Genomic DNA, 27844 nt, shown 5'->3' on the forward strand with positions numbered 1-27844 from the left:
CTGGGCATCCTAGCCATTTCATCTTTCAGTGGTGGGTTCAGATGGAGGATTTGAAATTCTCCTTTAAAATTTTACTTGTTAATTGTTGAGCTCAACCTGATTCCCTTGGCAAGGAGCATTTCTGGAAGCCCCCATCCTCACCCATGCTACAAAGTAAGTATTGTCCAGGTAGTCACAGGAATCCACTTTGAAAGGCCAGGTCTACACAGTTCCCCATGCAGACTTTGAATCCAGCAGGGGTATGGAGGTGTATAGATAGGCTTAGCTGTTCACCATGATCCTAGGGTTCCCACCCCTAAGGCCACACCCTAAACTTTGTAATATGTCCTGGATCTCGTCCATGCACTTTATCCTTGCACTCTGGGGCCTGGGGTGTGTCCCAGTCATGTTGACCTCTGCTAGAAGAGAGGCTGGTGACTTCTCTGGGCTAGAGCAGTTGCTGACCTGGGAGCAGGCTGCTGCCTTTGAGAATCGATGCCTCCTGAGAGCTGGGAACCCCCTAGGGGTCCTGGAGTGCCCGGGACTCCAGATCAGCATGAGTCCCCACGTGTATCCAACGACCCAGTTGAATATGCTTTGTTAAGGGGGTGGACTCTTAATGTGGGGGAAAGGTGACCCGGGGGAGGGATGGGGTCACCGCTCTAGAGCAGTGCTTATCCTGAAGTGTGGAAGCCAGGCCCTGGCAGGGCAAGTGACAGTGAGTGTATCGCAAGCAAGAACGTGATTCTTCCTTCAGGCCTGTTTCAGTCCCTGAAATGATCACATGCTAGACGACCTTCTCCACCTCTTCTAAACAGCGAGTGCCGGCCTTGGGGGAATTTGAGAAGTTTTGACCAATATATGTTATGAGGCCACCACCTTAAATAGCATGGTTTTACTTGCCTCTTGTTTCATGCACTTTTATGGTTATTTGCATTTACGAAAATGATGCCGACTTTCCAGATGATAGGGATACAAAGTTTTATTTTCGAATAGAGGCATTTGAGGTGTTTTGTTTTGTTTTTAACAACTGGATGGATTTGCAGCTAAGATTGTTCATTGAGCGAGGAACGGTGAGAAGGGGGTATGGTGGACATGGTAAGGGTGGTTGGTGGAGGCCTGACTCTTGGGAAACAGCCGCGTAGACCCGTGTGTCAGATAGTACCAGTACCCGGATATTGCACTGAAATGCAGATGCTGGCGGAACAATCTGCTGGGCCTGAGGGCCTGTGTTTTGAACCGGCTGGGGCTGAGGGGGCAGTGAGGGTGGCGGTGCTGCCAGGAGGAAGTAGCCGGAGGGTGGGTTGTCCAGCAAAGTCAGCTTTGACAGACATCTGGGTGAGCAGCTGTCTCCCTCCGTCTCTCTTTCCTCCCCTCTTCCAGACTCAGAGTATTGGGAGAACCAAATCCTTCCGAAGGCAAACCTCGGGCATCCAGTCTAATCCGATTTTCCCTAAGTGCAATTTGTTTCCAAGCTTCCAAGCCGAGCCCAGTCGTCCCTCCCGCATGGATCTGGCCAGCTTACCCTGTCACCAGGGTCAGCCCCATTTGTGCAGAGGCAAACGCCCCTCTGGGGTTTCTGCACCTCTTGGTCATGCGAGCCCTTGAGTCAAAGTCATATTTTCCCGTCTTGGATGTGAATGTGTCTGGAGCAAATGAGAACGTCAGGAGCTGGGGGGTCAGGCTGTCAATGAGATAAGTGGGATTTCTCAACTTCCTCTCAGCAGCTTTGTCCTTGCACGTGCTGTGGGCTTTCTGGTAGCAAACAGGAGCCAGCTTTCTCATGAGGATATCTACCCTGCTGCCTGCTGCCTCATTTTTTCTCTGTGGCTCAGGCTTCCAGGGGCTTCCAGGGGCTTCCAGGGCTCTGACTTGGAGTGCTCAGTCCCAAACCTTGGAGCCCACTAGGATGCCTCTCTTCCTCTCCCATCCCGCGGCCGCTCCATCAGTAAATCCAGTCGGTTCTACTTTCAGAACCTCACCGTGATCCTCTGGCTGCCCCCTTCTGCCTCCACCCTGGGGGACCTCCACCATCTCCTGCCTGGGTTACTGCTGTGGCCTCCCTGCCGCCCTGTTTGCTTTTGAGAGTACCCACGGAGTAGCTGGCAGCTCGTTAAAAGGGCATTTGATTTACAGAGAAATTTCAACCGCTTTCGATTTCCAAAGAGAAAACCTTGAGAGTGTGGCCAGAAAGGTACAGGTGACAGGCTCTGTCTGGGTAGCACCTGCCAGTTGTCCATGGGTCAGCATGTTCACAGGGACCGGGCTGGTCTGCACCACTGCTGTCCCGGGGACTCCTCGCCTTTGTAAACCCAGCACCACCCCCTGAAATGCATGGTGCACCGCACCTCAGGTAAAAGCTGGTGAGTGGTTTCAATCCAAGGACAAAACCTAGTAGTCCGTGGGCTGAACTTGGCCCACCTGTCTTTGGCCCCCATGTTTTTTTTTTTTTAACAGCTTTATTTATCCTTGACATGTAATTAGGTGCACATGTTTGAAGTGTACAATTTGAGAAGTTTTGACCAATATATGTCATGAGGCCACCACCTCAATCAAGATCGTGAACACATAAAAGGCGGTTTCCTTGTGACTCCTTGTCATCTTCCTCCACCCCCGACCACCATCCCACACAACCACTGATCTGCTTGAATTTGCATTTTCTAGAAATATTTTATAAAGGGAGAGGTACCCTATTCATTTTTTTTTTTCATTTGGCTTCTTTCAGCGTAATTGTGAGTCTGGTTGACTCTCTATTGTGGGGCAGTGTGTGTTGTGCGGATATTATATTGTACGTAGACACCCCTGGTGTGTATTGTATCCACATACCAGAATTTGCTTATCCATTCCGCTGTTTAAGGACACGAGAGCTGTTTCCAGTTTGGGCTGTCACCTTTAAAGCTGCAGTGGACATGAATGTCCATATGTTTATGGACTCCTCATACAGGTCTTTTGTGGCTTGTTTTTGTTTTTAACTTTTTGGTTAAAAAATGGAGATTTCACAGGACAGTTCAGATTTCCAGAACCTGTAGAAAAGTGGGTAGCTCTAGCAACCCTGAGCTCAGCTTTCTCCAGGGGAATAGTGAGTGGGAGCCCAGGCTCTCCAGTTCACCTTGGTCCTCACCACCCCTGTCATGGGCCACTTAACTCATTTGCATTACTCGCCTGGGTTCCTGTAGGCTCATGCATTAGCACGTTTTGCCACATGCGTCGGGGGAAATGTAAGAAAGCAGATGTATAAGGCAGTCAGGCATGGGAAGAGTTGAGCAGAACACAGAAGGACTATGAATTTTAACCTTGAAAGCCATTGCTTTTACTCTGAGATGTCTTTGGGGTTTTGCTTTCCAAGCGGTCATTAACACCAAAAGAACACCCTTTCCCTGCCTGGGATGCAGTGCCAGCGCAGGAAGTCAGTGTCTGAGGGGTGAGGGCCCAAAGCCGGCGATCTGAGGGCCCCAGCTCCTACTGCCAGCCCCCGTGTTTGTCCAAGGAGGTCTGGAACCCATTGTGGAGTGGGAAATACTTTTGTGCTTTGCAAGCAGCCGGATCCTGTCCAGCACCGGTACCCGCAGCCAAGCTACTGACGGCTCTTTCTAAAACTGGCCCAGCCCAGGGGAAGTGGAGCCGGCCTGCCTGCCCCTGTGGCTGTGGGTAGTCTGGGGAGGAGGGGCGGGTGCAAGCCTTCAACACCATTGCAGCTTGGCGAGAAAGTTCCCTTTTCCAAGTGTCATCAGGCTTTCCGATAGTGCCAAGACTGGAAGTGATGCTAATTTGCCTTTAACATCTTTCTATCTGACGGCGAGGCATTGAGTCTCAAGCAGGCTTTGAAACCCTAAAGACAAAAGAACTTAGACTAACCTTTTTTCCCACTTTCTCTCTTGTTATGGTACCCTCTATTAATGGTGAGGGAGATTGGTTTTCCACTTGTGGCAATGAAATTAAGATCCTATTTCAAATACATTTGTCCAACGCTGAAAAGGGGGTTGATTTGAAGAAAAATGAAATCCTTATACAGATGGTATGTGGGTAGGGCAGGGTAACTCAAGAAAAGCCTTGGGGTGGCGTGCGGTAGGTCTCTGCCTAATATTCACCCTTACACCAGGAGAAATCAGAGGCTCGCCTGTGTCCCTTGGACATAGGTCTCATTGCTGTACCTGGGCCACGTGTGCCTGAGTCACCCATCCTGAGGGGCCTGTGAGAGCCCAGGTAAGGGCAGTTCTGAGGGCCGGGAGATGGGGAAATGGACTGTGTCACCATATATCTGTCAGCTGTGACACTGAACAAATGGGAGAGAAACTGCTGGAATCAGGAAGAGAGGGCTGAAGTCCAGAGCTGGGGAGGCAGCCAACAAATGCAGAACACTGGAGGGACCAGACAGGAGAGGCCTCAGAGAACGGGAGAGAACCAGCAGTCCTGAGCTCCGGGTGGCCGGTGCAAATGAGGCTGTGTCGGGCTCACTTTGTGGCCACCATCAATACTCCAAGCTCTTCCTTCCCTCTCCCCAGTGTAAGCAACAGCTGGTGTTGGCCTTTGACTGGAAGCCAAGGGTGGGGCCATCGCTGGGATTGGTTACAGCTGACACAGGAAGCCGATAAGATGCTGCCTGGCCGAAGAAGAGCGTTGTCTCATCCTCAGCTAGGTCCTAGCGATTTGCTAATTTCTTCCAAGTTGTGGGTTGTCCACTTCTGGGTCTTTGGCTGTTTGCCTGCTCGGGACCTGCTGCCCGGCTGTTGCATTTGCTCTCCTTGTCCCGGTCCAGATACCCCTGGCATCTCCACGTGTGAGCCCCACTGGTGGGTGCAGATGGCTGCACTCAATTCTGGCCCTAGTACTTCCTGGCTAAGTGGCCAAGGCCAGCGTTTTCCCCGTCTGCTGGGAAAGTGGCAATGGTTGACCCCTATCTGTGAGAATAACAACAGCTCTGCCCACCTCCGTGCTGGTGCTCCATGAAGATCAGCTGGAAGGATGGTTCCAAAAGCCGGGCTCTGACCTCCCATCTGGAGGGAAGAGCAAGCAAGGTGGCTGAAAGAACATGGAGTTTGGAGTCAGAAGACCAGGGATGAATTTTGGTAGAGCTAAGGGATCTCGGGAGAGTGACTAACTTTCTGAATCTCCGTGTCTTGATGTATAAGGCTGTGAGATGAGAGGGGAGGGTGCAGGGGAGCAGTTCTTGGGCTTGGCTGCACACTGGAATCACCCAGAAGCCCAGGTCTTGCCTCTAGGGATCCTGATCTAAGTGGTTGGGGTGTGGCCTGGGTATTTATTCAACCTTTTAGACTCCCTGAGCCAAGATTGAGAACCAGAGGTTCTGAGTTCAGACCAGTGTTTCTTAGAGTGTGGTCCTTAGATCGACAGCATCAGCATCACCCAGTCCCATATTTGAAATGCAAATCCTTGAGCTCCATTCCAGACCTTCTGAATCAGAAACTCTGGGACCTATCCATCTGAGTTTTAACAAGTCCTCCAGGTGTATCTCCCAGGTGTAGACATGCAACAAATGTCTGTTAATTCCCTGACTCCCGGAAGCAGATGCCCACTTAGCATATCTTATGTATTAGACTCTGATTGAGGTTCTGAGGATACAACATGAATGGGACAAGATCCCTGCCCTCAAGGGGGCTTATGTTCTAATAGGGGAGACTGGTTTTTTAAAAAACAAACACATTTGGGATACCTGGGTGGCTTAGTGGTTGAGCATCACGCTCAGGGCGTGATCCCGGGGTCCTGGGATGGAGCCCCAATCAGGCTCCCTGCATGGAGCCTGCTTCTCCTTCTGCCTATATCTCTGCCTCTCTCACTGTCTCTCATGAGTAAATAAATAAACTCTTTTTTTAAAAGCACACAATTAAATAGAAATTTTGATAAATATGAAGGGAACTTGAAGATCCGAGCTGATGGACGACCGTGAATTTTCACACTCACACAAGTGTCCTCTTTAGCAGAGAGCCTCCTCCAGGGCTTGCAGGACCCCTGACCTCGGACGGCCTCTCAGCAGCTCGTGTTTGCATTGGCTTGGCATTGTCCAAAGGCAGCTGGCCACCTCTGGACAGCAATGACTGGGAATAGGGCTTAGTCAACAGGCTCCTCCTCCTCACCTGGGGCGAATTTCCTCCCCGGTGGCATTTGCCAATATCTGGAGATGTTTTGGTTGTCGTAACTGTGAGGGCAATGAGCTACTGACATGGCAAATAGAACCCAGGGCTGCTGCTAAACACCCCACGAGGCACAGAGCAGCCCCCACAACAAAGAAGCATCTGCCTCTGTCAATGTGCTGAGTTTGGGACAGCACGCTCTCGAGCTTTCATGACCTAAATTTCTGGTGAGGTCACTCTGAGCGGTCCTGTCCTCTCTCTCTCCCCTTGTCCCCGGGAGTGGCTTTACTTGAAAACCTTCCACCATTTGACCAGCAAAAGGATTCCAAGCTGCCTTCTCCCTTCCTGAGCAGAGAAGGCTGCACTTGAGCCAGGCACCTCCTTGGAAACCCCTTGGCTTGGCGCGATTTGGAAAACAATGAATCTGCAAGGTTGCACAAAGCACCCAGAAGCCTAAGGCCGGCTAGAATTGCTAAATCCATTTTTTCCCCCTCCACATCAAAAGTAATTTCCTGGCCTTAGACGCTTTCTCTGCTGTCACAAGACAAGACGCAGGCAGATAGTTTTACATGGCGAGCCACCCCGCCAGACCCATCCCCCCCTTTCAAAGCCTTTGGGTGGATTTCTGTTCCAGCCAGGAATATCAGGGCACTTTTCCGCTGAGCCGTGGGGTTGGTTTGGGCACAGACAGACCTGGCAATTGCCGTTCACACCTCACACAGCCAGAGCCCATTTCCAACGTGGACCTCGCCCTTTCCCCACCCAGGGGCCTGGAGGGGGGCAGTGGGTGAGGGGCGCAGTTTGCCCTCAGCTGCTCCCCTGCGAGGGCTGACAGTGGTTGATCCCAGTCTGGGTCTGGTGAGCCATCAGGCCACAAGCAGGAGAAAGAGAAGAATCACCCTAAAGACTAAGCTTACTGTGTGCAGCCAGGGTTCTCAGTGCTTTCCTTGTGTTAAGTCCTCTTTCCCTTGGGCAGCCTTGTAAAGAAGGAATCGTCGTTAGCCCCATTTTACAGATGAGGAAACCGAGGCTGAGCAAGTTGCGTAAAGCCTGCCCTCATCCAGCTAGTAAACGGCAGGGCCACGATCTGAGTCCGGGTGTCTTGCTGCAGAGTTCCTGCTGGGAATCGTCGTGAGCATCCCCCCACTCCCATGGGGGCAGCCTGAGAATAATAAGAATGGTAATGATTTTTTAAAAGATTTATTTTTATTTATTTATGATAGACATAGAGAGAGAGAGGCAGAGACACAGGCAGAGGGAGAAGCAGGCTCCATGCAGGGGGCCTGACGTGGGACTTGATCCTGGGACTCCAGGATTGCGTGCTGGGCCAAAGGCAGGTGCGAAAGCACTGAGCCACCCAGGGATCCCCAAGAGTGGTAATGATTAATAATAACAGGTCACGTTTAGGAGTGCCTGGGTGGGTTGAGCATCTGCCTTCAGCTCAAGGTATGATCTCAGGGTCCTGGGATCGAGCCCCGCATCAGGCTCCCTGCTCAGTGGGGCGTCTGATTCTCCCTTTTCCCTCCACTCATGCTTGCTCACTTTCTCACAAATAATTTTTTTAAAAATGAAGACGAAAGAAAAAAGATAGCAAATAGGCAGATGGATGGATGGATGGACAGATGAACAGGTGGAAAGTGCTCCAGTTGAGAAACCCAGATCTAGAGCGTGCTGGCTGTGTGCCAGCCACAGTGCTAAACGTGGGGTGCCTACATCAGTCGTCTCGGTCACCCCCTGAGGTGGATACTACTGTCATCTCCGTTATATGGATGGGGGTACTGAGGCTCAGAGAGGTGTGGCGATTTGCTCAGGCCGCATGCTCAGGACTTAGGTGTTGGCATTCGTGTGCAGGCTGGCGGCTCCCACGCCTCTCTTCTAGGAGGTTCCTCCTAATTTTAGGGCTGGGTAGGCTGAGATCTGTGAAACCTGGCCTCGCCTCACTTGGCCCCCTCCCATCTGCTACCAGTGCTCCTTGTTTTACCTTTTGAATACCCATGTGACCTTTCTCCTTCCATGTCTCTCCATCCCACCTCGGTGTGGGTCCTCTTGCTTCTCCAGTGCCCACTGCCCTCCTGCTTCCACCCTCCACGTGGCAGCAGCCAGAGAACTCCCCCTCAAACTACAAATTCGAGCTCATCCTCCCACTTTATAACTTTATGGTGCATGGGATCACCCTGAGGGTTTTGCTGAAACGCAGATTCCCTTGGTAGGTCTGGGGCAGGGCCTAAGACCCTGCGTTTCTAAAAAGCGCTCTGAGTCCACAGCGATGCCGGTCTACAGACTGCACTTGGAGTGACAAGGCAGTAGAAAAATGATTTTCTAAATGTAGGAAACCCCAGAGGAGCAGCAGCCTTGCACGACATGGGCTGCTTAGGGTAATCAGGACTTGTCTGTGATGGGCTACAGCAGGGTGTCTCAAAATTCTGGCCCCAAGGCCCACTCTTCCCCCTCTCAGCCTATTTTTGTACATAAAGTTTTATTGAAACACAGGATTTCCCCCCCCATCTCTGTACATTTACATATTATCTGGGACTCCGTTGGCACCACAGTGCCCGAGTGGCCGTGACAGAGACCACATAAAGCCTGAAATATCTACCACACTGACCTTTACAGAAAAAGCTGTCCACTGTTAGAGCATCTTCCAGATGCTCCGGAAGGCTGTGTACTCGGACTCCCTGACATCTGGACAGGGTTGAATGAAGGCTTAAAAACACACACACCAGAGCCATCCCTGTAGCTAACAGGTCTCAGGCTGGGTTCCAGGGAAGTTGCTCCAGGCACACGGGGAAGACTGGCCATGGTTTAGGGTACAGAGCACATCGCCTGGTCCGGGAGACCTTGCAGCACCCTAGCCAGCGAGGGAGCACAGGCCTTGATCCCCATGTGCCTGGTAAGGAAATCACCCCAGTGGCCCAGGGCTCTGAGTGGGCGTGGGCTTCACAGCTGGTTTGTGTTAGGGTTTGGATGGGAACCTGGGTCTCCTGACTTTTCGACCCAGGGCTCCTACCTCCGAGACACCCTGCACGGAGGCCCCTGTGGCTGGGTATCTGCCTGGAGGAGGGTTGGTTAACAAAAAGAAGTTTGGTTGGGAGGATGTGGGCCGCCATCTGCCCTGGGCTGGCCGCCTCTCCGAGCCACATTCCAGAGGCTGGGAAAGAGGACATTCCTCCTCCCTTGCACGGGCTGCCTTGACCCCTTACATCCAAATAAGTGGGTTAATGGAAGCTAAGCCTGAGCCCTGGACTGGAGGTCTGAGGGAGTTTATGGGTTGCCTGAGAAAACAAATTCTGTCAAATGAATCTAAGTTTCCTACTTTCTTACAGTAAAAAAAAAAGAAAGAAAGAAAGGAAAGGAAAAAGACCAATGATCCCAAAGGAAAAAAATCTAATAGCCTGAACATTGCAGGAGGGGGTCAGGGATAGAGTGGGGGTGCAGGACAGTCCCATGGTATGTGCCAGGCACTGGACTAAGCAGTTTGCACACACTATCTCATGTAATGCAGGTGAGTTATTGTTATGCTGGTTTTGCACAGGAGAACCAGTGCCCCACCCAGTGTCTGGCTCTGTGAAAGGGGCTCCTTGGTGAAGGGGCTCGGTAGATGTTAAGAGCTTGATTGCATGAGGCATAGAGACGTGGAGTGGCCTGTTCAAGGTCACACAGTGGGGAAGAGCAGGAGCTGGCATTTGAACCTAGATCTGTGTGACTGCAGAGGGGCTTAGTGGCCCAGAGTGACCTACTGCTCCCCCACACCATGCACTGCAGATGAGAGGCTCAGGACTCCCCCAGACCTCCTGTCTCAACCCTGCGGCTGCAGCACAGAACACAGAGCCCTGGCCTAGGGGAGCCCGGTGGGTGAGCTGAGCCCTCCACTGCCTCCACCTCCTTCCCAACTGAGTTCCAGCTTCTGAGTGAGGCTGCTGAGGCTCCTCCCATGGGGTGACCCCCTGGGCCAATCCCGCAGCGACCGGCCCAGCCTGGGTGAGCCAGGCTGCACCCTGCCTCAGGAGCCTCTTTCCCCCTGCTTCTTGGGCTTTGTGGGAGCAGAACGGTTAATACCCCTGGGGCCTGCGGGAGAGGGGATGTTTCTGGGGCTCAAGGTGCCCCTCACAGCTCAGGGCTGGGAGAGAGAGGACGAAAGAGAGAGACAGACAGACAGACATCACTCACCCCGGTCTAGGAAAGATGGGAAAGGGGGATGATGACTTTCCTGTGGCTCTTTCCAGGGTGCGTTTGTAGGAGAAACGCACACACACACGCGTGCACATACTTGCTTTGGGAAGCAGGATGCTGCACTGGTGCTCATCGTGTGGCTCCAAGGATGTGTGTGTGTGTGTCTGTGTGCTGGGCAGTGGAGGGGCTCCTCCCAGGCCTGCCCCCAGTCACCTCACCTCCGCTCTGCATGTGGTGGGAGTAACTAGCATCCCCTTTTTACTAGAAAGGCTCAGAGACCCTAGGACACTTGCTAAGGTCAACCAGCTTGGGCCAGGATTTAAACAGACTCAGGCAGGCTCTTTTTAACCAAACACCCCATGGCTTGTATTAATCCGTCCTGGGGGCAAGTGTTCATTGAGCACCAACCAATTGGTCCATATATGCAAAGCCCTCTGCAAAGTGCCTGGTGCACAGTGAGCACTATTTCAAGTGTTGGCTGTTCAGTATTATTATTATTATTATTATTATTATTATTATTATTATTACTATGTGCCAGGCACCGATTGGTATAGACACTGGGGATTCAGCAGTGAGCAAAACAAAAGTCCTTCCTCACTTTGAGCTAACTTTCTGGTTGGGGAGATGAATAACATAAATGAATAAAACACATAGTGTGTCACCTGGTGTAAGGGCTATAGAGAAAATAAAGCAGGGGTTTGGGCAGTTGGGAGTACTGGCCAGTTTGGGGGTGGCCGCTTGAAAGGAAATGGTCAGAGAAGGCCCTTCTGGGCATTCTAGCCGCACCCCCAAGGAGGTGAGAGAGTGAGCCATGTGGACGTCTGGGGAAGGAGCATCCAGGCCGAGGGGACGGTACAAAGGCCCTGTGGTGGGAGTGTGTGGGTTTGATGTGGGTGCGTGGGATACACCATCTCTGGCAGTAAGTGGGTGGGTGACTGCAAAGGGAGGTGGAGCTGTTTGGGGCACTCATTCTGTGGGGGTGGGGGGGGTGTGCGCGTGCACCGGAGCAGGTGCGTGCATGTACATTTGCATATAACAGGTGCCTTGAGTCTGAGGGATCCTGAGCTTGGGACCGTGTTCAGCTTGCCCCGACCTTCCCACCTTGGAAGGCTACATGTGCTCAGACCTTCCTCCCTGCCTTCCTTCCTCCCTGGGGTCTGGATTCCCCAGGGCATGGTGGGAGGAGGGCACAGCTCTGGGCTGCGCCATCAGAATACCAGGTTTTCAATCCTGTGATGAGCCAGTTGCTCCTTCCCCAGGCTCCTTTCTGGAAGCCCAAAGCACGTCTCAAAAAAAAAAAAAAAAAAAGTCTTTTACCTTTTTACCTTCTGGTAGGTGTTGGGGATGAACTTAGTCCCTTTACCCTCCCTGAGGCTTCCCGCCAAGACAGCCACCCTGACTTACAGCACCAAGTCCCTGGCTGTGGTCCTTAACCCGTTTCCTTCCCTTGGAGACTTTCAATGTTTGCCTGTCTCTGCATCCCTCGCACCAGTGGTTCCTGACCATGGCTGCACTTTTGAATTGCTCAGGGAGCTCTGCTGACCTGATACACAGACCAATGAAAGCAGAACCTCTCGGGAGAGGGGCCCAGGCATCTATCTTTTTAAAAACCCTCTTGGTGATCCTAACATGCAGCCAAATTCGGTGTGCCCAGGTGGCTCAGTGAGTTGAGCATCCAACCTTTGATCTCAACTCAGGCCTTGATCTCCGGGTTATGAGTTCAAGCCCCACGTCGGGCTCCATGCTGGGTGTGGAGCCTACTCAAAAAAAAAAAAAAAATTAACATGCAGCCAAATTCAAGAAACAATACCCTTTACTGTCAGATGGTATTTTTTTTCTTTAATTGGCTTTCTCCCATTTAAAAAAAAAAAAGCAAAAACTAAAGTTATTTTAAAAGGAAGCTTAAATTTGGTAGGGTTATGGGAATATTTTCCTTTCTGACCCCAGTGAAGAGAGAGGAATTTATCATACTCCTCACTTCTTGGCACATCCTGTTTGTAAAAAGCCCTTTGCTTATTTTTCGTTTCCTTCCTTTTATCCCCCTACTTTACGCTCACTCCCTTTCTCCCCTGGACGACTTTCCCATAGACGACTCTTTTAATTGTTGGACATGGATCCCTTAGTTGAGATGTATTCTTTCAAAATGTATATGGCTGTTGTAGGTGCAGGGATTTTAATTTTCTCAAAAGGGATCCTGTAATATAGCTCATTCTGTTTCCTTCTTTGCTCATCCTGCATCCACCCCTAACCCTCGGCACCTGATAGCCACCAAAATCCTCTGCAGGGCCCATTTGCTGTCTTCTTCTCGTCCTTCTCTGTGGCCAAGGGCACCCATTGCCAGCTCACTGCCCACTGCAAGTGATACCACACTCAACATCCTCGACATGGATGTTCCTAGTGGTCTTGCGATACAACAGGGTATACCCAGGAGTGGATGTACTCGGGTATGTGCATTGCCCTCGTAGACTTGGGGCTCTTCTCTCAGGGCACATTATGGAATCTGGGGTCCCGGAACCAGGCTGACCTAGAGCTTGGTGGGCCAGGCTGGCACTTGGAGCCTCTGTTGGCACCAAGCAGGTCCTTAGCTTCCTTGTGGGCATGAAGTCAAGGCTACTGTGTGTGCAGACCACTTGGTCTCTGCCTCTCAGCCTTTGCAGGTGTCATTCCTCAAACTTCTGGAGGCTGTGTCATTACACATGGGGCTCCTGAAGCTTTAGAGGCTGGCAGGACCGGGGTGGGGGTGGGGGTGGCTGGGCAGGAGCTGCCCCCAAGACAGAATGAATGGGTGTGTGTGTGTGTACATGTGTGAGTGCGTGTGGCTTTTTTCTCCCTTCCAACGAAAAGGACCCTGGCATGAGTGACAGAGCCTGCAGTTGTGGGGAACCTCCCACGAGGTTGTGGGGAACAGTCTCAGCAGAGTACATTCACCTGGGCATATTTGCTTTGGGTGTGAATCATCGGCCGGTTCTAGAGTGGCCAATTCTGGAAAACCCCTACTGTTTTGGAACATCCACAGGCAGGCCTGCTCAAGAAATGCCCACAGGAGACAGGAGGTGGTGACTTGGAGAAACAACCACCAATCAGCCCCAGCACTGCCCCCACCCTCTCAACACCACCAGATGCCAGCCTCCGGAAGATGGGAGGTGGACGACTTCACAGGGGACTCCACCCCTTCACATCCTCATTTGGGCTGTAACTGCCCGCCCCCGCTCCCCGGCCCCCCTCCATTCTCTCACCTGCTGGATCTGTGTACCTGGGAGACAGTGTGATGTGGGGTTTCCCAACTCTACTCGCTCCTGGGCCACCCTCCCAATATTACCATATCCACGAGCCCCCAGGGCTTGGCTAGTATTTGTATTTCTCTGTAACTCCAGTCCCTGACAAATGCTTAAAACCACGATCCTTCAAACTGTATTTCTATCCCTTGTTTAATTGGAGACCCAATAGCACTTGCCTTCACTGGAGGGATACAGAGAAGGATATAGAGAAGGAAAGCAGAGCAAAGCTGCTAAAAGGTAGCTACAGCCTGTTGCCGGCAGAAACCTCTGGGTTTCACCCACCGGGCTTGTGGCTGTGTCCCTGTCCCTCCACTGTGCTCACGAGGGACTTCCCCAAGAACTGAGACGAACTCATATCAGATGCCCCTCATGTGGCCCCGTCCCCTGCCAACGTCCTGTACACTAAACACACCCCCTAAGTCTTTTTTTTAAAAAATTTTATTTATTGGGAAGCCCTGGTGGCCCAGCGGTTTAGCGCCGCCTGCAGCCCAGGGCGTGATCCTGGGGACCCTGGATCGAGTCCCACGTCAGGCTCTCTGCATGGTGCCTGCTTCTCCCTCTGCCTGTGTCTCTGTCTCTCTCTCTCTCTCTCTCTCTCTGTGTCTCTATGAATAAATAAAAAGAAAATCTTTAAAAAATTTTATTTATTTATTTATTCATGAGACACACACAGAGAGAGACAGAGACACAGGCAAAGGGAGAAGCAGGCTCCCTGCAGGGAGCCCGATGTGGGACTCGATCCCGGGACCCCGGGATCACGCCCTGAGTGGAAGGCAGACGCTCAATCATTAAGCCACCCAGGTGTCCCGTCTTTTTTTTTTTTTTTTTTAAACCGAGAGAGGGTGGCAGCAGGAACTTGAATTTCTGTGATGTTGAAGAAAGTGCTTACAGCTGTAGGAAGCACTTGTCAGTGCTAAGAAACACGTGTTGGATCCAAAAAATGTTTGTTGCACAAAGGAGCAGATGAATGAGTGAAGTCGCCACTAGAATGTGAGCTCCCCCAGGACAGGGTTTTTTCCATCTGTTGTGTTCATTGTGGCGTCCCCTTCCTAGAAGTGCTCTGCACCCAATGTGTGCTCGGTGAACGTTTGAGAAGGCAACGTGTGAATCAATGAAACCCTAAATAGAGTGAATTGAAGAGGCGATTGAGCCTGTGAATGAGTGTCAACACCATCCCTAGACCCGAGGGACAGGCCTTATGTCAAGTTTCAGGCCACTAGGGAGGCTGGCCAAGCTCTGAGCTGGGGACCAGGGGATGGAGGGAGCAAATAGGAAAGAGCAAGACAAGCACAACCTTGGCACACTGGCCCGGAGCATCTCAACCCTCAAGGTTTCCTTAGCAGCAGCTCTTACTGGGGGGAGACGAGCGTGCTGGGAGCTGCCTTCACAGGCTGAGGCTGAGGCATGCCTGGCAGGTCCCACCAGCCACCAGACCCTCTGTGATGTCCTCAACCCCACGCCGCCAACAGGCCACAGATGCGTAGATGGGAGACGGAGGGGCTGTTTTCTGCACAGGGCAGTGTGATGCCAAGAAGCTTTTTTCATCTCTAGAAGTCTTGGTTTTCTTCTGTATCAGGTTGGGGTGGTGCTTCCCGAGATCTGCATCTGTGGCAGCTCCTCCCCACCCCTCCACACACAAAAGGGCATGTATTTCTAAGGAAAAATCCCTACAGCTCCTAAGAGATATCCAGCCCTCCCTCCCCCACTGGAGTGTTTACATGGCAGCTCACGTGCTGAGCGCAGAACATTCTCATAGGATAATGTTTAACCAACATGTGGTCGGCGCCACTCTGGTTCTGGGTGGCTCACTGAGGACCAGGTGAGGAGCCTTCCTCCTCCCGGGGTTTGAAGGAGGCCCAGCAGCCCCCCACCCCTTCCCATAGCCCTATAGGGAGAGGGCATCCTGTTGTTACCTTGAAATAGCAAAATGCTCTCTCTCTTTCTAGCCTCCCCCCCCCTCCCCCCCCAGCTAATAGGGAAGCCAGGACTTTAAATCTTTGGGGAAAAAAAAATTTTTTTTAAAGCAATGTCTTGGTGCCCATAGAATATGGGCTCCACCCAGCTAAAATAGTCATCCCAGTACTGATAGGATTTGTGAATGTTTCCTAGCTCACAAATAGACGAAAAACAATGTGAATGTAATGTCCCGGAAGGCAGGGACTAGGTATCATACTCGCAATCCCACCCCATTCAGGAGCCCTGGCATTTTTGTGTGTGAGCAATTTTCCCTGATAATCGAAATCAGGGATGAACCCGACCATATAAAGTCCAGGGCCACACTATTCCCAAACCTCAGTTGTGGATAAGGACCATGGAGGAGCTAGCTAAACATCCAGACTCCCAGATCCCACTGTGATCCATTCATTCATTTATTCACCTATTATATGACTTTATTGAATTCCTACCATGAATAGAGTTGATAGATTTAGAAGAAAAAAAATGCAAAAAAAAGAAGAAAAATGCAAAAAAAAAAAAAAAAAGAAGAAGAAAAAAAATGCAAGATGTCCAGTTAAGCTTGAATTTCAGAGCAACAATTTTTTTTTTTTTAGGTATGTCTCGTGCAGTAGCTGACATGTACACTTAAAAGGCGCTTTGTTGTCGATCCAAAATTCACACTAAACTGGGTGTGCTGTGTTTTATCTGGCAGCCCTCAATCTGCCCTGAGCACCGTTCCTGGCGACGGGGATGCCGCAGAAACAAAACAGAGCCCCCGACTTCTTGGAGGGCACATGCTAGTGAGGGAGACGGACAGACAGCTAGCAGAAGGAGGGATGTGGGAGGTCCCGGTGGCAGGGTGCCACCTGGGGGCTTGTCAGGAGGGGAGAACACGGAACCTCGCCACTGGAAGGGGGGTTGGCACAGCCCACGCACAAGGAGTCTTCTGGAAGGTGAGGGGCACCATGAGAATTAGACCCGGTGACATGGTGGTAGGGAGGGGAGTGGACGTGTCAGCCACAGTGGGGTGACGTGCGCGAGGTACTCTCAATTCTGGTGTGCTTGTGGTGAGCCGGGTGCGGGATCAGGGTCCCTCGGGTCACAGACTGCGCCAGGGTGCCGGTTCTTCATTCGTCCTCTCGTGCTTTTATTTTTTATTGTGGGAGATTCCAAACATACAGAAGTAAAGAGCATCCTTGTGTAAAAGACCCCCAGGCACCCAACATGAACATCACCATTTTGCCAATCTTCTCTCATGATTGACCTTTTTTTGGCTTTAGCTTTATTTGCTCTCGAAAGTGTACAGCCTGATGAGTTCTGATAAAGATTGTCCACCCATGTTTACACCTAGGGAGCCTCCACCCAGATCAAGATATAGAACGTTCCCGGTCCCCAGCAGGCGCTCTCCTGTCCCTTCCTGGGATCGGTACTTCCATCGATTGTAGGGCATTATATTGGGGGAAATACTTCTACATGGAAATAGAAAATTTTGAGTCTCTTTCTCCTCTCCTCTCCTTCCTTCCTTCCTTCCTTGCTTCCTTCTTTCCCAGTTTATTTGCTGACTTAGTTACTATAAAGGTAAATTTTGGATTATAAAAACAGCTAGAACAATCTAGATTAAGTCAGATTGAAGTGGATTCAGAGATGAGCTGTCACTTTGGATTATCGTGTTAATCTTACGGGCCTTTCTCCCCCTCCTCCTGTCCCTCCCTCTGAATACTAACTGGCTGACTCCAGTGGATGTTGGAGATTGGAAACACAACCAACCTTGGTACCTGCCCCTCTCCGGTGTTCACAGCGTCCTGGCTGACCAGAGGGGCTCCAGCTGCTTTCCTGAGGTTGCTTTAGGAAGAGTGCAACACCCCATGCCCCCCGCCACCAACCAGGTCAAGGTTGGGGAAGTCCTCACTGACGCACCCAACCTGGAGGCTGCCCCTTCTGTGACACACCCCGCATGTTCCCCACAGACGCTGCAGGAGATCTTCCAGGCGGAGAATACCATCATGCTTCTGGAAAGGTCCATCATGGCCAAGGAGTGCCCGCTGAAGGTGGCGCAGACGAGGCTGGAGTGCCGGACCCGGCGTCCCAATGTGGAGCTGTGCAAGGACATCCCACAATTCAAGTGAGTGGGGGAGGCCAGGACGGGGCGGCGTGGGTCTCCAGAGCCCCCGGGAAACCTGAAAACTGGGCCTCTCCCCTCTCCCCAATCAGGACAAGTGGCCCCACAACTCAGCAGGACACTGGGCAGGGGTCTGGGGTTCTGGGGTTCCCTCCATGACCTCCCCTACCTTGTGCTCCGGGACCCCCTTGATCTCCAGCACTCTCTCTTGTAAAGTTCTCCGAGAACCCTGGAAGAGCTTAATCCCGCCCATCACAATTTGTGAAGGAGGGGCTGCTTCTGTTGGCCAAGGGCCTCCTCATCAGAGGCGGGGGAGGCTCATTGCAGGCCCAGAGCAGGGCTTTGTGAGCCTGGAGTAGGGGTCTGGAATGGGATGAGGGCCAGGCAAAGCAGGAACAGGCCATCAGATGTGGGAATTTGTGTGCCCTCCACGTTAGGGGCACTGTATCAGCCACCTGTTGCTGTATAACAAATGCCCCACGACTCAGGGGCTTGTCCTCATCCTAAACTAGATGTGTGCAGGTGGGAAGAGAGCCGGAGTAAAGAGAGGAAGAATATTATAAGAGAAAATGCTGGATGGCTTCAGGTGATGGCATTTGATGTTTGCACAGCCTCGTTGCTGCCAGATAATCACTCAGGAAACGGAAAAGCTGGGTGTGTGTGGGCAGGGAGTGGGCAGGGAATGTGACCCCAGGCTTTGAACTGGAAGGCCTGGCTACCTACTCCACAGCCTGCTGCTGCCCGGAAGTTCTTCGCCCCTGGAAGTGGGTGCAGGGTCCAGGGTCCCACCCCGGCTGGGCTGGAAGGGGGTCTAGGTCCCTGTTGAGGACTTGGGGGAAGCTCTCCCCATCCCTCCTGCACTGCCCCCGCTTTTTAGATGCTCAGGTTAGGTTCCAGCACCCTCTGGGGCCGAGGGCTCTCTGATGACCCACCCGAGGGGTGATCATCACTTACACAGAACAGGGCTTTTGGGGACTAGATTTGTCCTGGAGGACCTCCTACTCTAGAACAAGCTCCCCACCTCCTCGTCCACCAGCTGTGCCTCTGAAAGGGGTAGACGAAGAGCATGGATGGGCCATGTTTGCCTAAGGAGCCCCAGGCAGTATGGGTGCACGCACACGTGTGTCTGTGCGTGTCTGTGTGTATGCACGAGTGTATTGGGAACTGAGCAGAGAACTGGACTCAAGCCGTCTGCCTTCTCCAGCAGCTGAACTGCCCTGGCTTTGCATTACCTCCCTCACCTCCCAATCCCTCCTTTCCCACCTCTGGGCCTTCTTTCCTGTTTTTTCTATAGGTAACCCCTCCCCCTCTGACCCTCCCTCATGGGTCAGGTCCCATCCATGCCCATTCCCGAAAATGAACACCCATTTAAATTTACATTTAAATTAATTAACAGAAATAAATGTTAAAACTCAGCTCCTTATATCCACAAACCACATCTCACGTGGGTGGCGAGAGGCTGCCATGTTGGACAGCACAGAATGTTCCTGAGGCTTCAGAATGTTCTGGTGGACAGTGCTGGGCTAGAGCCCCAAGGAGCAGAGGGGTTCCAGGCTGCTCTGTGACCTCTCTTTAGCCCAGGCTTCCTTCCAGGAAGCCCACCCTGATAGCCAACTCAAGCCCTTCCAGTAGCGTGTCCCTAGGCCTGAGCACAGCCCTGCCACCAAGCTGCCATCACAGCTCATGTGGCATATCATTCATTCCCTAAGGCTGCTATAACAAGTCAGCAGAGACCAAGTGGCTTGAACAACACTCCTTGATTCCCTCACACTTTGGGAGGCCAACTGTCTGAAATCCGGGTGTCGGCAGGGCTGGTTCCTGCCGAGGTCCTGAGGAGAGGCTGCACCGTGCCTCCTCCTGGCTTCTGGTGTTGCCAGCCATGCTTGGCACCCTTGGCGTGGAGTGGCCTCACCACTTGGTCTCCACAGCCTTCTTCCCGTGTGTCCCTCCATGTCTCATATCTCCCCCTCCTTCCTGTTATAAGGAGCCCAGTCATTGGAGTTAGGGCCCATCCTAAATACAGGATGATCTCATCCCGAGATCCTTCACTTAAATATGCCTATGAAGACCCTATTTCCAAATAATATCACATCCACAGGCCCTGCCAGTTTGGACTTGGACACATCTTTGGGGGTCACTGTTCAACTCACTCGATCTGGATATTGTGATAACCTCCTAACCCCTCTCCTGCCTGTGCTCTAGTCCCCTTCCAATCTCATCTTTACACAGCAGCCTGGAGACTTGTCCAAAATGTGAGTCACCCCACCCCATTAAGCCCCCAGTGGCTTCTCCTTGCATTGAGAACAAAATCCACGCCTCCCAGCTTTGGATTTGGCATCTGTCCTTTTCTCTAGAACTACGCTGTCTGTCCACTTGGGTAGCCAGCTTCCAGCTGTGTATGGTTCTCCCACTTACATTTCAATGATTAAAAATTAAATACCATTAAAAATAAGTTCCTCCGTGATCTCTCTGCATCGCAGGTGCTCACGCACCCTGTGTGGCCAGTGGCATGCAGAGTGGGCAGTGCAGGTATAGAACGTTTCCAACATTGTAGAGTCCTGTCCCATGGCACAGCTATTGCATACTCTCCCTCCTGGGCTTCACGCAGCCAGCTGGTTCTCATCTTTTATTCTCACATCAAAAGTTCCCTCTCCAGGGGGGCCTTTCCTGGTGCCTTTGGGAGTTTCCTTAAGGAGAAGGTGGGTGGAGAGGTAGGACAGGGGAGCTCAGCTTCAGTCCGATCCCACTGGAGAGACTGGAGCATGCTTGCACCATGGAGCTGTCTGTTCCCACCTTGAGGCAGGGGATGGCCTCCTGTCCCCCTATGTTGGTGAGCCGTCAGCTTCTCTGGAGAATTGTGGACCTATGAGCTATCAGCAGCCAACACACGTGGCAGCTGGAGGATGGGTGCCTCAGCCAGAAAGGGGGACCAAGTTATCGGAGTTGCTTTTTTTTAATGGAACAAAATACATACAACATAAAATTTAGTATTAGCGACATTTCGTACATTCACAGTGGTGTGCAGCCACCCCTACCATCTAGCTCCAGAACATCTTCATTTATTCCACCCAAAAGGAAACCCCACAGCCACCTCCCCCCAGCCCCTGCCAACCACTCACTTTCCTGTCTCTATGGATTTACCTATTTTGGCATTTCATGTAGATTGTACAATATATAACCTTTTGTGACTGGTTTCTTTTCGCTCAGCACGAGTCTTCAAGGGTCATCATGCTGTTGCAGGTGGCTGTGCTTTATTTGTTTTTATTATGGCTGAATGATATCCCATAGTATGGATAGACCACCCATTGTTTATCCATTCATCTGGTTGAAGGATGTAGGGATTATTTTCACCTTTTAACTCTTGTGATTAGTGCTGCACCAGGATTTGTACAAGTATTTGTTTGAGTGTCTGTTAGCAGTTCTTGGGGGTATATATCTAGGAGCGGAATTGCTGGGTCATGTGGCTAAGTCTACATTTAACGTACTGAGGAGCTGCCAGATTGTTGCCCTAAACAGCCTGTTTCTCACTTTGTGCTCACACCCCTCAGCGGCTCCCCCATCTCCCTGCTGTGCCTCTGTCTTCCCTCGTCCATCTTGCTCACAGCTGCCTCTGGTGCTGGGCACAGTTCCTGGCACCTAGCAGGCACATCTGTGCTGAGCAGCTCGGTAACCTGTGCCTTCTCTTCTGCTCCTGCTCCAGGCTTGTGAATGAGGTGTTCACCATTGATGACACCTTACAGACCCTCAGGCTGAGACTGCGGGAGACGCAGGACACGCTGCAGCTGCTGGTAATGACCAAGTGCCGGCTGGAGCACGAGCTGGCCATCAAAGCCAACACCCTCTGCATCGACAAGGAGAAGTGCATGAGCATGCGCAAGACCTTCCCCTGCACGCCGCGCCTGGTGGGCTACACCTGAGCCGCTGCCGGCCTGGCCCCACCCCAGCATCCTGCTCTGCACACGATCCCTGTGCAGCATAAAAATGGAAAAGGCAGAGAAACAAAATAAAGTGTCATTTTTCTCCCTCTCCTCCTATCATGGAAAAAAAACCCAAATTATATAAATATGTATATTAAGAGCCAAATAAACATGCCCAAACCAAAGATCCTGGAGCTCATTCCTTGCTGCAGAACTAGCCTCATGACAGATCCTGGGAGGAGACCAACTTCATGGGGGATGAGCATCACGAGGTTCTTAGCATCCGCAGGAATGGAAGGGGGCACATATTTTTTTGAAACCTGTTTGTCCATTTAGGAGCATAGTATAGACCACAGGATCCATAGATTAGACGCCGGAGCTGAGAGTCCAGAGCCCAGCTGTCACCTAGGAGCTGTGTGACTTTGCACGGGCTCCCAACCTGATGAGCACCCTCATCTATAAAATGAAGTCAGTGCCAGGCAGAGGCGACTGCCTGCTGTGGGGGGCAGAAAAAGCTAGGATTCATAGCCAGAAGTCCTGGGTTTGAATCCCAGCTTTGCTATGTGGGGTGGTTTTTGTTTTGTTTTGTTTTTTAATTTATTTTGAGAGAAGAGCACAGAGAGTACAAATGATGGGGAAGGGCAGAGGGAGAGGGAGAAGCAGGCTCCCCACTGTGCAGGGAGCCCAAAGGGGGGCTCAGTCCCAGAACCCTGGGATCATGACCCGAGCCAAAGACAGACTCTTAACCAACTGAGCCACCCAGGCACCTCAATGTGGGGTGTTTTTTAAATTGCTTAGGAGGCAAAGGAGACAAAATTAGTTCTGAGGGTCAAGGAAAATCTCTATTTTGATGTGATATTGCCTGAAAACATTTTTTTTTTTTTTGCCTGAAAACATTAAATGTAGAACTGCACCACTACCCAGCAGTTGTACTCCTAGGTATATAACCAGGAGCACTGAAAACAGATACTCAAAAAGACACTGGTACACGGACATTCATAGCAGCGCTACACACAATAGCTAACCAGTGAAAACCCAAGCGTCTATAAATGAATGAAAAAACAAGACGTAGCCTGTCCACGCAATGGAATTTTATTCTGCGTAAGAGACAAAGCATCGACACCTGCTTCAAGATGGGTGAGCCTTGAAGATCTCACACTAAGTGCAAGAAACCAGACGCAAAGGGCCACATACCGAATGATTCCATTTCTCTGCAAATCCCTGAAACAGCAGATTAATGGTTGCTGGGGAGAGGGGGTTGAGGAGCAACGCTCAGTGGTGACAGGGTTTTATTTGGAAGGGATGGAAGTGTTTGGGGATTAGACACAAGTGGAGACACAACATCGCAGATGTGCTGAATGCCATAAAATCACTCACTTTAAGGGGTGAATTTTGTGTTACGTGAAAGTCACCTCAATCAAACAAGAGGACAAAAAGTCCTCTTGGATCTGAGTCTTGAACGGCGAGGAGGTGGAGACAGAGGAGGGTGGGCTTTTTGTCCTGAGGTCAGTGTTTCCCAGACTTCATCATACACATCAGTGCTTCCCAGAGTTTAACGTGCATGCGCAGATCACCTGCAGACCTCGTTCAAACACAGATTCTGAGTAATGGGGGTCTGAGGCCGAGCCTGGGGTTCTTAAGTTCTGACAAGCTCCCAGGTGCTGCTGAGAGCCCAGGGACCATCCTGGGAGGAATTGCAACACCTCCACCTGGTCTGCTGTGATCCAGCACCACCTTTACTGTTATTCACTCCATCTTCTAGATTTTTGCACTTTAAAACAAAAACAACTTAGATCTGGGATCCCTGGGTGGCTCAGCAGTTTGGCACCTGCCTTCGGACTGGGGCATGATCCTGGGATCCTGGAATCGAGTCCCGCATCGGGCTCCCTGTGAGAGGTCTGCTTCTCCCTCTGCCTGTGTCTCTGCGTCTCTCTCTCTCTCTCTCTCTCTCTGACTCTCATGAGTAAATAAAAATCTTTAAAAAAACAACTTAGATCTATTTTTTAAATTATGTTATTTATCTATTCATGAGGGGCACAAAGAGAAAGAGAGGCAGAGACACAGGCAGTGGGAGAAGCGGGCTCCCTACAGGGAGCCCAATGCAGGATTCAATCCCAGGACCCTGGAATCATGCCCTGAGCCAAATGCAGATGCTCAACTACTGAGCCACACAGGTGCCCCAACTTAGATCTATTTTAAAGGCAAATCTGTAGCAGGACTGCAGACAGGAACCTGTGCCCAGGGTTGCACAAAGCATGTTACTAACGATGTCTGGTTAGGAAGTATTGTCTGTCCAAGGTGATGTTGGCTGAAAGCTTCTCTCCTTTGTTCTCAAGGGATATCAGCAAGTCTAAAAAAAGTATTAAAGCCTCCGTACTGTCCAGCATCCAGCACAGAAGACGGTCCTTGAGGTAAGCTTGCTTGAAAGAGAACAGAGTCAATTTTTCTACAAATAAGCTTTAATCCTATTTCAGGCCTTTGAATGTGTGAATCTGAGGCACTCGGCAGGCAGTAGAGAGTCCATGGGGTCTTCAACATGGGGATGTGAAATGACCAGATTGCTGTTTTAGAATTATTTCCTCCATGCAGAGGAGTCAGGAGGAGAGAGAAGTTGAGGGTGGGGGGTGGGGGTGGGGCACAATTTGTTAGAATTTAAGGCAGAAGGACAGACAGCTGCAGGAGGCATGTTTGTGGGGCCGAAGCCACCATCCTTAAGAGTGTGGCTTACAGGGAGTGAGTGGAGGTCAAGATGGCATAGAGGTGCCCTGCCTGGAGCAAGGGGTTGCGGGAGACAGAGGCAGAGAGAAGTCACAACTTCCCTTTTGCGCTGGGAGTCAATCCGCCTGAGGGATGTCCTGGTGAAACATCTGAAAGGCAAGTGGTGTTGGAGCTCCAGAGGGAGGCTAGCCGAGGCCGTGCCTGGGGGCTGGGGGGATGCCTGAAGCCTCAGGAAGAGATGGACTGGCGCAGGGAGTTCCCGAGCAAGAGAAAGAGGGTCACTGTGGAGTGCGGGCAGGGGCCACTGTGGAGTGTGGGAGGGGCCACGAGAGGCCACTGTGGAGAGGGCAGAGACATAGGCAGAGGGAGAAGCAGGCTCCATGCAGGGAGCCTGATGTGTCCAGGGGTAAGTAGAGTCCAGGGGGAGCAACGTCCAGGGGATTGCAGCCAGAAAGGCAAGCATGGGGATGTTCCGAAGAATAAAGCAAGCCCTGCAGAAGCAGGTGTCCTAAATATCCCGCTGGCTGAGGTACCCACGAGAGTACTGTTTTGGAAGGCAAGTTGGGAACACCCGTCAAGAGCCTTGAAAGTATCCACATCCTTCCACTTAGGAATGCTTTCTCAAGACTCACTTTAGGAAACTAGCCCCCGTGCAGACCCAGCTGTGTGTGCTAGAGTTTATTTATCATAAGAGGACCTCTGAACACCGCGTCCAGCAGCAGGGAGAGCAGCTAAGCAAAGTACGGCGATTCCTGGGATAGCGAGGAGCTACAAGACCGGTGCCCAATGTTTGAATGCCGAGGGGATGTGCTCGGAGGGCTGAGAGTCCCGAGGCCAAAATTCGCGAAGTTACCTTACCCTCGGTTGCGTCAAGAGCGCACAGGAAAGAAAGGTCGGATTGAAATACCCTGGCACGTTCACAGCGGACGGTAAGCAAGCGCCGGTTACTTGTTTATGTGATGAATTATCTGCGGTGAACATGCGTTCCTGTATTAATCGTGAGGAAGGGCTTTTATAAATAGTCTTTATTTTGCAGTCGTTTGGGATTTCTAGCAAAGTTGCAGGGAGGATACAGGGGGTTTCCGTGCGCCTGTCACCTGCCTCGCCCTCGCATTGGCGTCTTCCTTAGGTGTCCTGGGGTCGCGTTTGACATTGGTGCCTTGGCATTAACCAGCTCTGGAGTTTGTGTCTGTGGTTCATCCTCTTTTTGTCTGAGGATCCGACCCGGGGGAGCACATTGCATTCAGGCGTTAATTCCCTCTATGACAGCTTCTCTGGCGGCCTCTGTTTTTTTGTGACCTTGAGGTTTTTTTTTTTTTTTTTAATATTTTATTTACTTATTCATGAGAGAGACCCAGAGAGAGAGAGAGAGGCAGAGACACAGGCAGAGGGAGAAGCAGGATCCATGCAGGGAGCCCGAAGTGGGACTCGATCCCGGGTCTCCAGGATCAGGCCCTGGGCCGAAGGCGGCACTAAACCGCTGAGCCACCCAGGCTGCCCACCTTGAGGGTTTTGAAGAGTCCTTGTGTTGGTAGGGAAATTGAAGGTGTTTGCGAACTGTCTCCAAATTGATTTCTTACTTTTTTTTTTTTTAAAGATTTTATTTATTTATTCATGAGAGAGAGAGAGAGAGGCAGAGACACAGGCAGACGGAGAAGCAGGCTCCATGCAAGGGGCCTGATGTGGGACTCGATCTGGGGACCATGGTATCTGGGGACCCTGAGCCAAAGGCAGATGTTCAACCGCCGGGCCACCCAGGTGCCCTGCCGAATTGGGGTTTGTCTGAGGTTTTCCTCAAGATTGGTCCTGGATTATGGGTTTGGGAGGAAGACCACTGAGGTGAAATGCCCTTCTTGTCTGCTCATATCAGGGTGTTTGTGACGTCCCCGTGGTGGATGGTGTCCCTGGTGATGAGGACCAACGGGTAAGGGGTAGTGTCTGCCAGGCGTCTTCCACCATATGTTACTGCTTTTTCCTTTCCGTGCTCTAGAAGTAAGTCGCTAGGCCCAGCCCATGCTCAAGGGCAGGGGGACTAAGACCCCCTACCTTGGGGGGAGAGTATTTACCTGTTTTATTTATAATTCTTCTCCAAGTACCTGCCTTCACCTTCATTCATTCTAACATTTATTTGTATTCATACATTCATGGATGCTTATTTTATGCTTTGGGTTATGATCTAATACTACTATTATTTACTGTGTCACTCCAATTATTCTGGCTTTGGCCAATGGGAGCTCTCTCAGGCTGGTTCTCGTGACCCTCTGACACCCCCCCACCCCCCCACCCTGCCCCACTCGTTTGTTGTTTTGAGTACTTTTTTGCTTTCCAACCCTACAAGACGCTCCAGGCTCATCTTGATTTTTTTTTTTTTTCCCCTCTGCTCCATCCCTAGAATCACCTGTTTATCGAGGGAGCCCTGGTTTGGTTTTTGTTTGTTTCTTTCTTGGTTCTAGTTGTTTTGTTTTAAGACTTATTTATTTGTTTACTTGAGAGAGAGAGAACACAAGCAGGGAGAGGGGAGTAGAGGGAGAGGGAGAAGCAGGCTCCCCTGCCCAGCAGGGAACCCAATGTGGGGCTCAGTACTAGGACCCTGAGATCATGACCTGAGCCAAAGGCAGATGCTTAACCAACTGAGCCACCCAAGTGCCCCAGTTGTTGTTTTTTGGGGTTTTGTGGGTTTTTTGAGAATAATATTTAGAAACCAAGGTCTGGTAATATGCATCAACTATACTCAAAGAAAAAAATAGTTTTTGAAGGAAACCAAGGTTTGGGTGTTGGGTGTGCTCATTGCTGAGATTTTTTTTATTTCTCTCATTGGTGGTAAAATCCACATAACATAAAATTGACCATCACAACCACTTTTAAACGTACAGTTCCGGGGTATGGGATACACTCGTAATGCCGTGCAAACATTACCACCATCTGTCTCCCTAACCCTTTCCATCTTAGAAAACTGAAACTCTCTACCCATTAAGCACTAGCTCGCCATTCCCCCCAGCCCCCACCCACCACCATTCTACTTTCTGTTCCTATGATTTTGACTATATCATACATGGGAGATCACACGGTACTTGTCTTTTTTGACGGCTTATTTCACTTAGCAGTTGTCCTCAAGGTCATCCATGTTGTAGCATCTATCAGAATTTCCTTCCTTTTTAAGGCTGAATGGTCTTCCATTGCACGTATCTACTACATTTTGCTTCTGCACCCATCCGTCGATGGCCACTCCAGTTGCTTCCATGTTTTAGCTGGGATAATGCCAGCAGTATGGGAGTGGGAGTACAACTATCTCTTTGAGGCCCTGCTTTCAATTCTTTGGTGGTGTTGTTATGATTTTATGTATTTGAGAGAGAGTGAAAGCAAGCATGGGGAGGGAGAGGGACAAGCAGACTCTGAACGGAATAGGGACCCCGATATGGGGCTCAATTCCCAGGACTCCGAGACCATGACCTGAGCTGAAATCAGAAGTCGGACATCCAACTGACTGAGCCACCCAGGTGCCCCCCTGCTTTCGGTTCTTTGGGGTATATACCCAGAAGAGGAATTGCTAGGTCATAAGGTAATTCTAGTTTTAATCTTTTGAGGGGCCACCATGCTATTTCCAGTGATGGTTCTCATTTCCCCACATCCTGGTTAATA

The 27844-nt window shown here is 51.0% G+C and overlaps 1 protein-coding gene across 1 annotated transcript in view; it reads left to right on the forward strand.

Moving 5' to 3' along the window:
* The window catches only part of TEKT5 (tektin 5), a 38863-nt gene extending 17211 nt beyond the window's left edge, over positions 1-21652 (forward strand). Inside the window, exons 6-7 of the mRNA XM_041750050.1 lie at positions 17419-17573; positions 21271-21652. Of these exons, the coding sequence (XP_041605984.1) occupies positions 17419-17573; positions 21271-21487 (372 nt within the window). The 3' untranslated portion in view covers positions 21488-21652. The remainder of the gene's footprint in view (positions 1-17418; positions 17574-21270) is intronic.
* The last annotated feature ends 6192 nt before the right edge of the window (positions 21653-27844 follow it).

This window comes from Vulpes lagopus, chromosome 3, assembly GCF_018345385.1.
Source record: "Vulpes lagopus strain Blue_001 chromosome 3, ASM1834538v1, whole genome shotgun sequence".
Classification (NCBI taxonomy): domain Eukaryota; kingdom Metazoa; phylum Chordata; class Mammalia; order Carnivora; family Canidae; genus Vulpes; species Vulpes lagopus.